Here is a 16284-nt window from a genome sequence, read left to right as displayed (position 1 = left end):
CCCTTGCAGTATTTTCCATGTATAATAGGTAGAGAAGACAAGATGCTAAGAAGTCAAACAAAAGCTAACTGAAGTCAAAGCAAACACTTAGTTGGCTGATGATGCTGAAGAGACAAAATTGGGGTTCAGAACCTATGAAAGATTTGTGGCCCAATGGAAAACTAATGATATGAATTAGGGCATTGGAAGTCTCTAAATGTGTGTGTGTGTGTGTGTGTGTCTGTGTGTGTCTGTGTGTTAGGAAGGTTGATGCAACATCTACATTGAACCTTATAAAGAAGGAAAATGAGTATGAAGTTGGTCCAGTGGCTGAGGTGATCTTCCCCTCTGCTCCCTACCTAAGAATAGGAAATTCTCTCCTCAAGAAAATACAGTTGACCCTTGAACAATGTAGGGGTTAGAGACGCTGACTCCCTGTGCAGTCAAAAATCCACATATAACTTTATGGTCGGCCCTTCTTTTCTGTGGTTCTGAATCTGAGGATTCAACCAACAACAGATCATGCAGTACTGTATTACTTATTGAAAAAAAAATCCATGGATAAGTGGATCTGTGCAGTTCAAACCCAGGTTGTTCAAAGGGCAACTGTAATGTCATTCAGATTCTCTACAACTTGTCATATCCCAAGTCTGGTATTCACTGAAGAATTACCAAGAAAAGGAGAATTAGAATAAAAAACAAAACAATCAGAATCATAGATGACCTAAACGTTCAAGTTCATACATGTTTTGGTAAATATTATCAAGTTCAAGAAAATAGATGACAAGGTGGAGAATTTAACTTGACAACTAGAAACGATAAACTGATTGAAGTTGAACTGATAGAATTAAAAATTATACGAAATTTAAAACTCGGTAGTGGATTGGACACAGGTAAAGAGAGGTAAGTGAACTGGAAGATAGAGTAGTAACAATATTAAGACTAAAGCACGGGAAACAAAAAGAATAAAAAGTACACAAAAGCGCATTTGAGACATATGGGCCACAGTAAACATTTTTATCATATGTGTAAACTGGAATCCAAAGAAAAAAGGAGAGAGAGATTGGGATGAAAACAATATTTCAGAAATATTAACAGCTGAGAGTGCTCTAAAACTAAAAAGAATATATGGAGCCATAAATTCAATAAGCACTAAAAACATGCAACAGGAACAAATACAAAGAAAACCACACCTAAGATCACCACAGTACAATTCATGAATAGCAAAGAAAACATGACATCTTAAAAGCAGCCCGAGGAAAAAGAGATAGATTACTTTCAAAGGAACAATAGGATTAAGATTACAGCTTACTTCTCAGCGAAACTGACTGGATACTAGAAAATAATGGAATAACATTTTTAAGTGCTAAAGAAAAGAACTGCCCATTGGAAATTCTAGAGGCAGAGAAAATGTTGTTTGGCAGAAAAGATGAAACAAGGAAATTTGCAGACAAACAAAATTTAGAAAATATGTTCTCATTAGAACTGACTGAATTAAATTCTAAAGGGAGACCTGCAGGCAGAAGGAAGATTATCACAGATGAAAATAAGGACTTTATAAAGAATTATGTATAACAGAAAGGATACATAAGTGGATAAACCTAAATAAAATCTAACAACACAGAAGGGTAATAATAAAATATATCAAAAATTAGAATGCATTAAAACAAATGGAAGAGGAAAAAGTAGTAAAAGAAATTTAAGATCTCAGCATTGCTTGAGAAGCAGTAAAAGACCTAATAAGTCATGGTACATGTGTAACAGCTACTTATGTAAAAATAACAAGCTAATACAAGGGAAAATGGAATTTGAAGAAATCTCAAAGGAAGAAAGAAGAGCAAAAGGAACATAACAAGGTGGGACAAATAGAAAACAAGGAGTAAACGGTCTATAAGAAAATACATTAACTGTAAATACTCAAAGGACAAGGATTATTGAAACAAACAAAAAACCTAATTCTATGCCACCTACAAGAGACAAGAGTCAGATTGAAAATTAAAGGATTCAAAAATTATGTCATAACAACAATAAGTAAAATTGAAGATTTTTTAAGGTTAACATAGATTTGAAAGCAAAAAGTATCACTGTTGATAAGGCAGGATAATAAAATCCACTGTTACTTTACAAGGAATACATTATAAATCTAAACTTCAATGCAATATATGAAGGGAAATTCCAAAAATCTAAGTAGAAATAGAAACATCTAAATTACCTAGATCAGTAACACAGAACCACAACAACAAATCAGCAGATTATAGAAGATCTGAATACCATCATCAAAAACTTTGGCCTCCTTTCCTTTTTGTCCGACATCTTAGGGAGGCGAGGTGGTAGCAGTTGCTCTCCCGGCTTCGCTATGCCGCCCAAGGATGACAAGAAGAAGAAAGATGCCGGAAAGTCGGCCAAGAAAGACAAAGACCCAGTGAACAAGTCTGGGGGCAAGGCCAAAAAGAAGAAGTGGTCCAAAGGCAAAGTTCGGGACAAGCTCAATAACCTAGTCTTGTTTGACAAAGCAACATATGACAAACTCTGTAAAGAAGTTCCCAACTATAAGCTTATAACTCCAGCTGTCGTCTCTGAGAGACTGAAGATTCGTGGCTCCCTGGCCAGGGCAGCCTTGCAGGAGCTGCTTAGTAAAGGACTTATTAAACTGGTTTCAAAGCACAGAGCTCAAGTAATTTACACCAGAAATACTAAGGGTGGAGATGCTCCAGCTGCTGGTGAAGATGCATGAACAGGTCCCACCAGCTGTATATTTGGAAAAATAAAACTTTATTAAATCAAAAAAAAAAAAAAAAAAAAAAAAAAACTTTGGCCTAAATTTACATAAAACACTGCACCAACAATGATGGAATATATATATTACGCAGAAATTTTTAGGTGCACATGGCACATTTATAAAATTGACTATATTCTGGTTATAAAACAAGACTTCGAATAAGCAAGAAATGTAAAACTATATAACCAATATTTTACCAAATACTTGGATATTAAAAACATACTTCTGCTCATTATGTAGGTCAAAGATAAAGTTGTAATGGGAATTAGAATTTTATTAATTGAATGATAATGAAAATATGCCATAACAAAACCTGTGGGTTGCAAATAAAGCTGTGGTCACAGAGAAGTTTATGTATTCAAATTATACTCTCTAAATGTAAAACGGAAAGGAATAAAGCAAGTAGAAGAGAACTTATCACCCTGAGGTAGGCAACTCCTGAACTGTACCTGGTGGGGAAGGCAGGGCAGAACTTCAGGAGGCCAGCTGAGAGCACGGTGAACACCTTGTCAGGAGCAGTCTCCAAGAAAGAGAATTTAATGTACAAAGGGATGACTAAAATATATTTAAGAGCTAGCACCCTGACCCCTCTTAAGAATGACTTATGTTGCTGGGGAAAAAATAAGAAGTGCTCGATGTAGAAGGTGAATAGCTTTATAATTCCCAGGAGAATCTTGGTACCAGGACCACACAATAGAGAACTTGGAGTCCCCATGGCTAATCCAGCAGAGAGAAAAGGAGAAACACAGATGCGAGAGAAAATAAAGGGAACTCTTGGTGCAATTTGGTGCTGCTGCAGGCCCAAGTCCAGGTATGTGCTCTCTATCTCCACATCTTAAATAAAAGCCACCATGTTCCTCAGTCTTTCAGGTACTTAGAATTTCTCTTTAGAACCTGAAAATGGGGTCAGGTTTCCTGTCTGCATTGCTACAGTACAAAATAGAGGCAGGATGTTTGAAATAGTTCTCCATCTGGCAGAGGAGGCCTTGAAGCTGTGAGCCACTCGCTGCAAACCAGCAGGACATGAAGGATTCTTGATCAGATCTGAAGCTACTGGGAGGCCTTTGAGGAGTTAAATCCCATAGTAAATACTGTACCTTCAATGGCCCCTTCTCCCTCTCTGTCCAGTCTTTCTCCACTCCCATGGGGGCCCAAAGGGGTTAAATGAGCACTCTTTGACTTGTACTTGGTGGTCCCAGAACTTGACGTGGGCTTGGAGACTTCCATGAAATGTCTGCCTTCCATCTACTGGCTTGGGTTTCTTGGTCTCTCTGCTCCAGGCTAATCCCTTCAACCTGCTTTTTCCATTTCTGCCAGTAATCCCCCTCTCCAGACCTTCCTAATGCTCTTCTGGGGCGGGAGGAGACTTACTGAGGGCAATGTTTATTTCTAGAGGGAGAGGTCGCCACATGACTTCACAGTGGTCGTCCCGTTGATTATTCAGTTTCTGTCTAGATTAGTCGTGGGTGTTTGTGCACCCCAGCCTCACCCCCAGGAGGCTTTAGAACACTGTCCTTATCTCAGCACTGAACCTCTCTCTAGCCTCCTTCCCTCTCTCTCCTTACCCATCTTTACCCCCAGAATCACAGGCTTTCTGCACCTCTGAGGAAGATAAGCACTTCACAGAACCTCTGCTACAAAACCAAACATATTGAAATGATTCTTTACGAAGATACTGAAACAACAGAAAAAGAATACATGACGATTGTTTCTCCTGAGGGTTCAGTTACCTAGGGGGCCTTTAGCAACCTTTGATTGATAAATCTATCCTTTCCTTCCTTGGCAATAGTTGATCACACTGTGAGGAAAACAAGTTAGAGAATGGAAAAATAATATTTGGATTTCAACGAAATAATAAAGATGCAGGGACTATCTTTGACTTTTGCAAGGTGAGAAGAGAGTTTACATTTTGATTATTTGATGGCGGGAATCCCTTTTAAAACAGGGCCAGTCTGCATGATGCATTTAAAAATCAACCTTTTCAAATATAGCCATAACCCCCACGAGATTTCTTGATTTCTCTGGGTCAGATAAACCATCACAGCTCACAGTGGTGCCCTGTATATGAAAGTGATAAACATAATCTGGAAGCACGGCAGTGGCTAAAACTATGGAGCTGGCAGCCATTCGCTGAAATGATTTTTTGCTTTTAATTCATTGCATAAAATGCTAATGTCCAAATTCAGGCAGGTAGATCTTACCAACCATCAAGAGCTTCAACCCGGCTAACAATTAAGTATGCACTTTTAAACCCTAGTTTGACTGCTCCAGAAACTTACTGGGTTTCTTTAATGCCTGTTACTATTTCCTTTGTGTCATTTTGTTTTTCTTTAAACACATAGCTGTGTGATCTTGGGGAAGTTATATTATTTCCTTGAGACTTGGTTGCCTTCTCTGTGAACATCTGGGTATAATTTTAGTATTGCTCAATAGAATTTTTGGTGATAATGAAAATATTCTATATCTGTACCATGCATTACAGTATTCAATAGCTACATGGAGCTAATAAACATCTTTGAAATATGGCAAATGCAACTGAGGAACTGATTTTTTAATCTTATTTTTAAATTTGTTTAAATATAAATAATGCCACGTGGCTAGCATCTGTTGACAGTACAGATCTACATAATATTTTAAGTACACTCTCCACTCAAAAACTCTACCATTCATTAACTCAACCTAAATATTTTTGCCCTCTGACAAACAAAATAATTTATGCTTCGCTTGAAATTATCTGTCAAGACCTTTGTCAGTTTGGGGACATTATATTCTTAAAATTGACTTTGCTTTATGAAACTTTAATAATGTTGGAGTTTCCTGCCCTTGCTACCACCTTTGTGATGATGGGAAATATTGTGGATGATCAAAGGCCATTTCAAGAGATCATGGAGAGAAATCTCCTTTTGGATTTAATTTCATTATGAGGATGTCAAAATGCTAAATTACTTAAAATAAAATCCATACCGTTTTTATGCTAAGTTATATTCTACCTGTAGCTGGAAAAATGTGAAAAAGACTTTTAAAGAACTGCACATCTATTTTTGAAGCTGATTTGGCTGTTCAAGGCTTGCTAGCACTTTATCCATCTCAGTACTATTTCACTTAGTAAACAAATGCAGTTGCCATAATTGCTGCATATGTGTCTGTGTTCCCTTCTAGGCTATATGTATTTGAAGTTAGAAACTATATTTATATCACAGCCCCTATGTATAGCACAATATCCATTGCTAATTCAGATTGTGTTTTAAGATATGAGACAAAATTTAAGACTTTTATTATAGTCATAAACATCTAGCAAACCAACCAGAAAATAAAAGCTAATTTTCAGTTGGTTGGCCAAGAACAGAAAAGCGAAGAATTCCTAGTGCAAAACCATATTTCTAATAACTACTGTTGGATTTAGAGCACACACATGCTAAACTTATTTTAAAATATCTTCTTATCAAAGATTTGAGGTTGGACCTGAAAAGATATCAGAAGTGAAAATAGTCATGTGGTCTGACCAGCGTGGATCACACAAAGTAAGTGTATGCTATATATAAAGTAGATAAATTACGAGGTCCTACTGTATAGCACAGGCAACTATATTCAATACCTTGTAATAACCTATAATGGAAAAGGATCTGAAAAAGAAATATATATATCTGAATCACTTGGCTGTACATCTGAAACACAACATTGTTAATCAACTAGACTTCAAGTAAAACAAAACAAAACAAAAAAGTAAGTGTAAAGGGAAGTATAGTTTTATAAATTCACCTCTGATATCCAATGGACCAACTGAAAGACAACAGAAACTACAACTTTCTAGGAGACAGGACATGGCCAGCAAACTAGGCCGTCACCCTCGGTAACGGTCATACCTGCCAAGAAATATACAGACTAGGCTGCATTCATGAATACATAGGAATTCTTCATTTATCTGGCATTATTAGGCAATGAGGTATTGTATGTTAGCAGAAGTTTTTTTTAAATGACAAACTTAAGAGGAGTTATTTTAACCTTCACTCGGTAATTTTTTTCTAAAATTAAGAAATGTATCTACTGGTGTATCTAATGTTTCCTTGATAACTCGGGGTCATCAGTTCCATCAACGTTTGCATGAATAATGCGAATGGAAACAAGACAGGCATACTTACTGAAACTGAAAATGACATGGCACTGGCTGGAGTAACTAATGAGAGAGCAAGGAAAAAAACAAAAATGAAAACAAACCGTGATCAAGAAGCGATCAGTCAAGTTCTGACTTACTGTACTTAGTTTCAAAACGAAATACCACAAATCCCAGCGAGAGACTCCAGCATCATTAGCTGTCTTTCTCCTTTGTTTCCACCTTCCTTTCCTTTTCCTTCTATCCTAGATTGTTCCAGGAAGTGTTTATAGCTCCTTGCAAGACAAATTCTAATACTTGCTTTCTCTCACACAAACTTCACAATATGTGCATGTGATAAATGGTGTGGAGGTAAAAGGCAATTCATCACAGGGACATCTCCTATGAAAATAAAATTAGAAACTAGCTTCTAAACATGCAGAGAGAAGGGCGTGGTGTCAGGCACTAATTTCCTTGCGATTTCCTCTCCATTTCTAATAGACGTTCTTATTTACCAAGATCCCTTTTCATTGGTGTCCCATTCCAGACTGCTCCACTCCGCCCATCCTCATTCTGTAAAATACATTCATACTCTTTTGTGACCCTACTTATTTGCCCATTAAATAATCAATCATAGAACTGTTGGAATTAAATATAGAGTGAAATTAAAATACTTGAGTCACTTGGAGGGTTTAGCAGCTCCACCAGAAAATACTGGGCATGGATTTAAAAGAGGCTGCGTGGGACTTGCTCTTGTCCAAGTTCTTTCTCAAGAAGTATCTGAAATAAGCCTAAATTCAGAGTTAATCAGACTGGCCTGCTTTCTCAGGTGGACTGGAACTCATTGCTCTTTCCCCTCAACTCCCTGATGTCAGTGGCACTTTCCGGAGATGAGGTGGACTTCTCTGCCTACTGCAGAAGCTCAGTTTCCCCCCAGGCCCACTCCCTGTCTGAATCCCACACTGGAGGCCCGATGCCAGCCTTCCCAGAACATTCGTGGTCTCCTTTCAGTTTTTGACCTGCTCAGATTGAGTCCCTGTAGACTCTTCCTTAGCTTGAAACCTGATCTTCCACACCTTTCCCTGACCTCGATGGTTACCTTCCTACTTTAGGCCTCAGGTGCTTTAGCTATAAAATGATATAGTTGCCCTTAATTCTAAAGTCTTCTTTCTAAAGCTCTACAATGTGATGGTTCCTTGAAAATGTTTCTCTTTGCTGGTTTTAATTTTGTAGAGAATTAAAACCCCAGCTACTCTAAAAGACAGTTACATTGGATAAGGAAAGTGTGCTTTTGTATTTAGATTAACAGGGATGGAAGACGACTTAGTATGTTTTAAGATACTCATGGTCCGTTCTCGTGAGAGTCGGGGGAAGAAGGGGAAGAGAGTTAATAAAATACCAAACGATTGTGACAAATTAAGTTCACCAAGATGTAGTTGATTAGTTACTACTTGAATAAGCCACACAAATCCAATTCAAGTTGTCCTTTATTTTTCTAAGAAGGGATCCCAGTGAACTGAGTCCCATGTTCAGTAACTCCACGTTCAATGGCTTAGTCTTTAAAAACTGTTATGTTACTGGAAGAAGAAATATTGCCCATCAGTCCTAATTGATGTTTAGCTATCACGCACATTTGAAATAAATTTATTACTTTGCCTGATCTCAGTGTAATGCATTCCAAAGTGGCAAAGAGCACATGAAAAGTTATGGAGTCTCCATCTTCTACACTAAAGTGTGCAATAAATTACATATTATTTGGCCGTGAAATTCACAAGCCATAGAAACCACGCCATTAGCAATGTATACAGTGGTAATCAGCAGGTAATGAGAATGATATAAAACCAAACAGTGTATGTTGGCACTGCTGCCAATTAAGCAATTATTAAATGCATTCATATGCATCTACGCTAGGTAAGCTCTTTGAGGGCAAGTGCTATGAATTCTACATACCTGTCAGGATATTATATATAGACCAGTTTCTATGGCCTTTATTCAGAGATGCTGAGAAAGGGTTACTGTGGGTAAATTCAGACCTTTTCTCAATATAGAATTTGGTCAACATGGATTCTGAACAGCAAAATTTCACAGTGCTTTCAATTTTCCTACACTAATTGCCACCTCAGCAAATGCAGGATTAAGTATAATGGATTATAAGAATTTAGAAAGGAAAGATGGAAGAGAAGAAGGAAGGTAGAAAAAAGGTGGGTATGGAATACTTCAACATTTATGTAAAGACTGGACCTAAAACTAACCTGAAGTTACCCTAAACTATTAGCATACGCTATAGAAACTTAAATGAAAAAATAAAAAACCCAGCAAGGGAAACTCAAAGATTCTTTGTTTTTTCACTTTACTGCATATACACGTCCATCTTAAACAATCTATATGCTTATATCCAATAAGAGAGCATTGTTTCGCAAGGCTATTTGGGTTCTATCAGCATGTAAAGGTCGGACAACTCAACTTTAGCAGAGTCAGCCTTCAGGTGAATAATTGCTTCTCTCAGGTTGTGAGCATTTGAATTTTCCAGAAATGTTTCCCAAAACATGAAAATTAAAAGAGTCCTAGGACAGCGTCCTTTAGAAGTTTTATAGTATCAAGGTTTTTGGAGGAAGAGTATCCTTGTCGATTATCAACACAATGATTCCAAGCAGGTCAATTTATGCTGAGAATATTATATAACAGAACCCACTTCACCTCCATTATACTGACAATGATCTTCATTACTTCAACCTTGTGCTTCTTAGTAAAGTTGAAAATACTGAGCCAAGAACAGACTGTGACAATGCCAGAGACTCAGATGTACCTATAGGTGCCTTCAGACAACATCAGCCACCCAGGCAGGCTAAAGTTCTGGTTTAAAACATCCCAACATGAATGAATCTCAAAAACCATGTGCTGAGCAAGTGAAGCCAGATCAAAAGGGCACCTACTGTATTATTCAACTTACATGAAATTCTAAACTGGGCAAAAGTCATCTCTAAAGATAAAAAACAGATCCGTGGTTGCCTTGGGGTGGGAGATGGGGATACTTTTGCAAAAGCCTAGGAGGAAACTTTCTAGGGTTTTAGAATTGTTATCTATCTTTATGGGGGTGGTAGTTATACAAATGTATACATTAATTACAAGTCACTGAACCGTTGACTAAAAATGTCTGCATTTTATTGTATGTAAATGATACCTTAATAAGGTTGATTACAAAATGAACCAAAACCAAAACAAAGCAGAAGAAAAAGCTCTCAAGACCTCAAAGGAAATACACTGTTTTCTTCCAGGGTACCAGATTGGAAATGAGGCATTGGTCTGTTCTACCCTCAGATTATCCCTAGGATTATCTAGTCTATTTTAAAGCACTAGAGTCCCCTATCAGGAAAACTCACCCCATGTTTAATTATTTTGATTTCTTCTCTGCCTCTTCTCCCAACACAGTGAAGCCATTCACGGAAGAAAAACCAGCTTTTTCCAACTTTGCATCATCGCATATTCTTTCCAAAGCTATTATTTATGGAATAAAATTTGGCTACACTTTGTAAAAATCTAGCTTTTTGAGACTTACAAATCTTAACAGTTAACCTATTGCCTCCACTGGAATTTATAAAAAAATTATTTTGAAAATGAATAGCTGAGACTTGACATTTTTGTTTTTTGTGATTTTCTCTTCCCCTAAGAGAGAAGTGAGTAGGAATGAGAAACACATACATAAAGAAAAAAAATTATCTTGCTGCCTTTGCATGGTTATAATTTATAGGTGGCCCTTTTCAACAATAATCTATTATCAGAATCAATAAAATATAATCTCCATGAAGGCCAGGCCAGGATATTTGTCTGTTTTTCAGCAGATTGCAATACGAACCACATTCATGGATATGCTTTTTGATGATCTTTGTAATACTATAACAGTTGACCATTTCCTCATGCCTCTTCACCTTAACTTAAACCTGGTTTTTCACTAATGACCTCACATTTCCTTCTCTAACACTTGGTTGTGGACCTCTTTTCCAACTCCAACTCGCATTTCACTCTGGAACCAAAGGAAGACTCACACCTTCCTCCTTTTTAGTGATACTTGAACGTCATTACCATATTATGATCACCCTGAAGAATACCCAGACAATTGTTATTTCAGAGCCATCTGACAGTTTGTAGCTCTAAAAATTAACTAAGGACCGCATTTGTCAAAAATATCCTAGTTTAAGATTTTGGTAATACAGCAACAGTAATTCCGAAGTCATTTATGACAATCAGTGTGGGAAACACCCTCCTTCGGGAAGATCCTTTGCCATACAATACTCTTTCCCTGTCTGATAATAGGGAAGAATGGCCGTGGAAAGTAACCTTTTGTGGAAAGAAATACTTGGCCTCGAGAAGGCTTGAAGTTCATACATTTTTCTTGAATTAGATTCTCCATTAATTACTTTATCCACAAAGAGGTAATTATCAGAGTTATGTAAGCAATTAAGGAGATGCTACTCCACATTCTTTCAGCTTGTTGACCCTTCTCACTTTATTTCATGTGGCTATCTGAAACATCAGTGATTTACATGTCTTTCTTTCTTTCTTTTTTTTAAACAGATTTCTGTGTCTGTGTGTCCCCATGATGAAAACATCATTAAAGTAAAATATCATGAATAGACTCTTAAGAAGCAGAGTCTACTTAAAGTCCTGGAAAATATGAAAGCACTAATATTCATGAACAACTCTACACTCTGAAAGTTACTCCAAATTTTGTTGATCTCTCTTTTGTCTAGGAGTTTTTCAAATTTTCTACCATGATCATTTGTTAGTTTTATAATTAATTAGTAAAGGCATTACATCATACAATCTTTTGTTATCCATTGCAGTTTTAAAACTATTCCTTTCCTTGTCCTCAGCAGATATGTCATAGATTATTAGTACACAAGCAAAGACTTTCAATGTAACAGTACTTTATAGTGAGAAGAACTATACTGAGCTATCTCTATCCTAAGACAATGCACTAGAAAAGCACTAGGACTTCTTAAGCACTAGGAATACAGAGACGATCAAGGGGCAAGTTCCTTGCCTTCGAGTATACATAATCATTATAGCAAATGCTTAAAGAGCACTTAGTATATAACTCACCACAGCAGTCTTATTATCCTCCTTTTTAATAGGTGAGCAGAGGAAGCCACAGGGAAGTCATAGGGTAAAGCCAGAATTTGAACCTAGGTAGACTAGTACATTCTCCACGGCTTTAACTATTACGTTAAAATATATATATATATATATAAGTTATATATATATATATAACTCCAAGTATTCCAAAGTTACAAAACACTTATCTACCAAAACTCAAAAAGGAGCACACAAACTTGCATAGAAAATAAACATGTAAAAATTCATAAAGAAACCACAATATAACCTGCTCCACATAATATACTGACTGCAGTGTACTGGGCCTCTCCCATCCTTAGGTAGATGGAAATTACAACAAAATACTACTTTTCACCCTTGGGAGCCACAGCATCTCTCATACCAACCAACCAATTACTTCCTTAGAGAGAACAGGAAATTAACCTGAATATCATTATATATATATATATATGTATATATATATATATATATATAGCATTACTGATGTAGAATCTTTGTTTAAAGACAATAACTTCAATAGCAGAGGGAACTTTACCATTGCAGGCTTCAGATAACCTCTATATTTCTCAGATTTCATGCTAAATCATAAAATGCCGTATTGTGTCTGAAGCTATTTTTTCAATAGTCCATTTTCTTAAATGGATGAGCAAAGCAGTAAATACTGAGGGACATTTTGGCTCCCAAATCCTAAAGCCATTCTGATTATGCCTGGGTGATCATGGGGACGTCATCGGAACTACCAGAGGACTGGCTGAAATACCAGTTTTGTGGCCACCTTACAAATTAGAAATTATACAGAATCCAATTTTATTTTTTTGTTAAGTAATTCCTATGAGGCTTTTGGGATGTCAATGTAAAGTCCTTTCATGTGTAATCTTTATCCAGTAGATAGGGAACAATGCCAATCCCCGTCATAAATACTTTCACAACCTGACACTGAAAATCCACTGTAGGGCATAGGACCTGCAAATAGGATATGAATCACACACATCCACTCATTCAGACAACCCACAAATATTCATTTTTAAGTCTACTATATGCCAATAATGTACCGGCCTCTCAGACGCTAAACCATGCTAAATGCTGAAAGAGACATAGTTCTGGCCCTCCTGGAACTTATTACCTACAGAAGTGCCTTCATTGTAAATGGTCAGGTCTCAGCCAATGCTATTATCATCAGTGTGTGACCAAATGATACAGCTTGCTTTCTAAACAAGTTCCACACTCTTTGCTTTCAGCATTTTTGCTTTCCTTCAAGCACATAATCCAGTGGTCAATTTCTCCCAGTTAGTGAGGTTTGGGGAAAATGTACCCAGTGAACATTTCCTTGTGGCCTCACTCTTTCCTCACACTCTCCTCTGTGCTCTTGAGCTAAAGAGTCCTGGATTAAAGTCACTTACTCTAACCTTATTATTTTAAAATACGGCTGCTCCTGCTTTGAGGATTTCCACTGGACCAACACAGCAGCAAAGCAGCACTGAATCAGAAACAGGTAAATTTCAAAATGACAGCTCTAAACATATCCACTCTCCTTTTGTTTTCCTCCTATCCCTTTGCTCTGAACACCTCTGCCCTGAGGCTTTGCCTTTTACCCTTCTCTGATTATAGCTCCAAAAGGGTTTCCAAGAGCAGGGAGTATTTACGGTTTCATTTGCTCCCAAGTCCTTTGTGGAAAAGGATACTTGCTTCCTGATTCTTACTAATTCCACACTCACATCATCAACACAAAAATCATCATTTAAAAAAAATATCCTCAGCTTCATATTTCTTCTGGGCCAACACTGAAAGAATATTTTCAAAGAAACAATATCCTCTCTCCTTTGCTCTTCTGAGTTTCACGTTCTTACCTCCAGTCTCATTTTCAACCCTTATAACGGGATGCATCACAAAAACAGAAGAAAGTTCTTTGTGCTTTCCTGTACCAGCTAATTATTCTAATTTGTTCTGTCTCTACCGAACAGAATGTGAAATCAACACAAAGCCTTATTATGTGACCTCTTCCAAGGGAATGGTCTGAGAGTTGTCTATGTACTAATGAAGCTCAGTGTGTATTAAGGGTTGACTGAAGCAATCATCAGGAATTTTCATCCCTTAAATTAGTGTTTTCCACCAAATGCACATTTTCATTTCAGATAATATAACTTTTAAGTTCAGAATACAACTGGACAAAAGAAAAGAAAAAAAGGTAACCAACACAACATTAGCAGTAATAACACAGTAACAGCTATCATCCTTCCCTGAGCAATTCAGCCTACTTTATGGACACAATTTAGTACAAACTCATAAGAAAGCTAACAAAGCCCCAAACCACTTCACAACAGCGTAGAGAGGTAAAGGTCAGAAATTATTACTGCCAGACCCAGCAGACAATGGCACCTACCGGAAGGAGCACAGGACAGGAAAACCTGGAAGCCTGTGTTCCAGTTTCGGTTATTCCTGTAAGCATTAGTATGATCTGAGTGAACTCAGCCTGCCTTGCTTTTTCTGTTTATAAAAACCTACATCATCCTCTCAGTAGAATGAAATGCCACATCTGAAAAGTTGCAGATCTCTTTAGGAAAGAAACAAAACTCATGCTTTCCAACCAAAATGGAATAATTCAGTCAATGGAGACTTAATAAAAATCTGCCATAAAGCAATTGTTTACTTGAAATCTATCTTTTGTGGTATATTTATTGGGGTAAGGAGTGTAAGCATATCATAATTAGAGTTACCAATTATTCCAGAAATCAAGGTCATTGAGTTCAGATTCCAACTTTGACCCTGACCCAGGCTTACAGAGATGTAAGATGTCCCAATACCTCATATCCACCATACATGGGAGAAACAAGGTATGCAGACAGATCCTCTTATAAATATCCCATATGTAGTGGTTTTAATACAGGGTCTCAGATTCATTGCCATTCTTCGCATCCAGATGTGGGCATTTTCCCTTGAATTTGGGCAGGCTTTCCATGGCTTCAAACAATAGAGCAGGGGTCAGTAAATTATGGCTGGTGGGCCAAGTCTAGGCCTCTACCGGCTTTTATAAATGAAGCTTTATTGGAACACAGCCATGTTCCTTAGTATATGTATTGTTTGTGTCTGTTTTCACATCACAGAAGCAGAGCTAAGTAGTTGCAAAAGAGACTATGGCTTGTAAAGCCTAAAATATTGACTGTCTGACACTTTATGGAAAAAGGTCTCCAAAGCCTGCAATAGTATATAATGAAAGTGATGTACATCTTATGTAACATCTAAGACTAGGTCATAAAAGGTCATGCAGCTTTTGCATGATTCTCGTGGAATGCTTCAACCCTGGACACTCATTCTCTTGGGATACTCTATCTTGAATCCTAACTACCACGTTATGAGAAGTCCAAGCCACATGGGCAGCCATCTATAGGCACTCCAGTCAACAGTCCTTGTTGGGCCCAGTCTTCAAGGGCCAGACATGTGAATTAAAATTATCTAGATGATTCCAGCCCCAGCCATCTGAATCCTCATGAGCTGAGGTTTCAGACATCAGTCATGGAGTAGAGACAAGCCATCTCCTCTGTGTACTGTTTGAATTGCTGACCCACAGAATCTGGGCACATATTAAAATTTTTGTTTATTTCACCACTAAGTTTGGACTTCTTTATTATGTAGCAATAGATAACTATAGCACTGTGTCTGTACACAGATCTACATTTCACAGAGCACATACTTTTAGATGTGAATGTTGACTGCTCAATTTCTAAGAAGAACGTATACACACACATAGGTACAAACTGTTTATGTATATGTAAATATTAGACCTATATAAACTAATCTATATTATCCATAAAATGAGGGGGCCTTGATAATGGCTAACATTATTTTTCGGTATTTATTGTGTTCCAAGAACTGATAAATTCTTGCATTGTATGAATTTTCTCTTTTAACCGTCATAGCAACTCCCTAAGAGAAGTAATGTTATCTCTATTTTATAGGTGAGAAAACTGAGGTAAAACAGATAACATGCTCAAGAGTACTCAGCAAGTAAATTTTAGAGTCAAGATTTGAACCCAAGTTCTCAAGTTTTAGATCCCTTACTCATACTCACCAAGCTATATACTGAGGAAGAGGATGAAAGCTGAAGCCATTACCTCATGCTCAAGAAGTTAGACAGAAACTTAACAGGTATATTTGAAAGAAGACAGGACTTGGAGTCATAAGTCCAGAGCCTGAGTTATGAGATGAATTCTCCTCTCATCTAGATATAGGTTTGTTTTTAGAAAATGAAGAAGATCACTGCATATTTTGATTGTTAATTTCTGTACTTAATGATTACCAAAGAATGGAATTTCACCAGGGAGCTATT

General features: G+C 37.2%; 2 protein-coding genes across 24 annotated transcripts in view; both read left to right on the top strand.

Annotated features, from left to right (window-relative positions):
* The window catches only part of LOC115850451 (metabotropic glutamate receptor 7-like), a 151950-nt gene that overhangs the window by 95609 nt on the left and 40057 nt on the right, over positions 1–16284 (top strand). For 9 of the 23 annotated variants that reach the window (XM_070043465.1, XM_070043474.1, XM_070043466.1 and 6 more), the window contains one exon: positions 3426–3569. The exons of 6 other annotated variants lie outside the window; for them this stretch is intronic. In XM_070043465.1, the coding sequence (XP_069899566.1) occupies positions 3426–3569 (144 nt within the window). Of the gene's footprint in view, positions 1–3425; positions 5297–11420; positions 13391–15913; positions 16146–16284 lie in introns of those variants that run through there. 8 more of the 23 variants (XM_060285988.1, XM_060285939.1, XM_060285910.1 and 5 more) reach the window with 7 other exon arrangements.
* Positions 2268–2791, top strand: LOC115850978 (small ribosomal subunit protein eS25). Its single transcript, XM_030852529.2, has one exon. It carries the CDS (start codon positions 2336–2338, stop codon positions 2711–2713), a length of 378 nt encoding a protein of 125 aa, XP_030708389.1. The 5' UTR covers positions 2268–2335; the 3' UTR covers positions 2714–2791.

The sequence above is a fragment of the Globicephala melas genome, chromosome 1 (genome assembly GCF_963455315.2).
Source record: "Globicephala melas chromosome 1, mGloMel1.2, whole genome shotgun sequence".
Taxonomy (NCBI): domain Eukaryota; kingdom Metazoa; phylum Chordata; class Mammalia; order Artiodactyla; family Delphinidae; genus Globicephala; species Globicephala melas.
This window is presented reverse-complemented; position numbering and strand designations above follow the sequence as displayed.

Excerpts from the sequence above, each read along its gene's own strand:
- LOC115850978 (XM_030852529.2), top strand. The coding sequence starts at position 2,336 with ATGCCGCCCAAGGATGACAAGAAGAAGAAAGATGCCGGAAAGTCGGCC.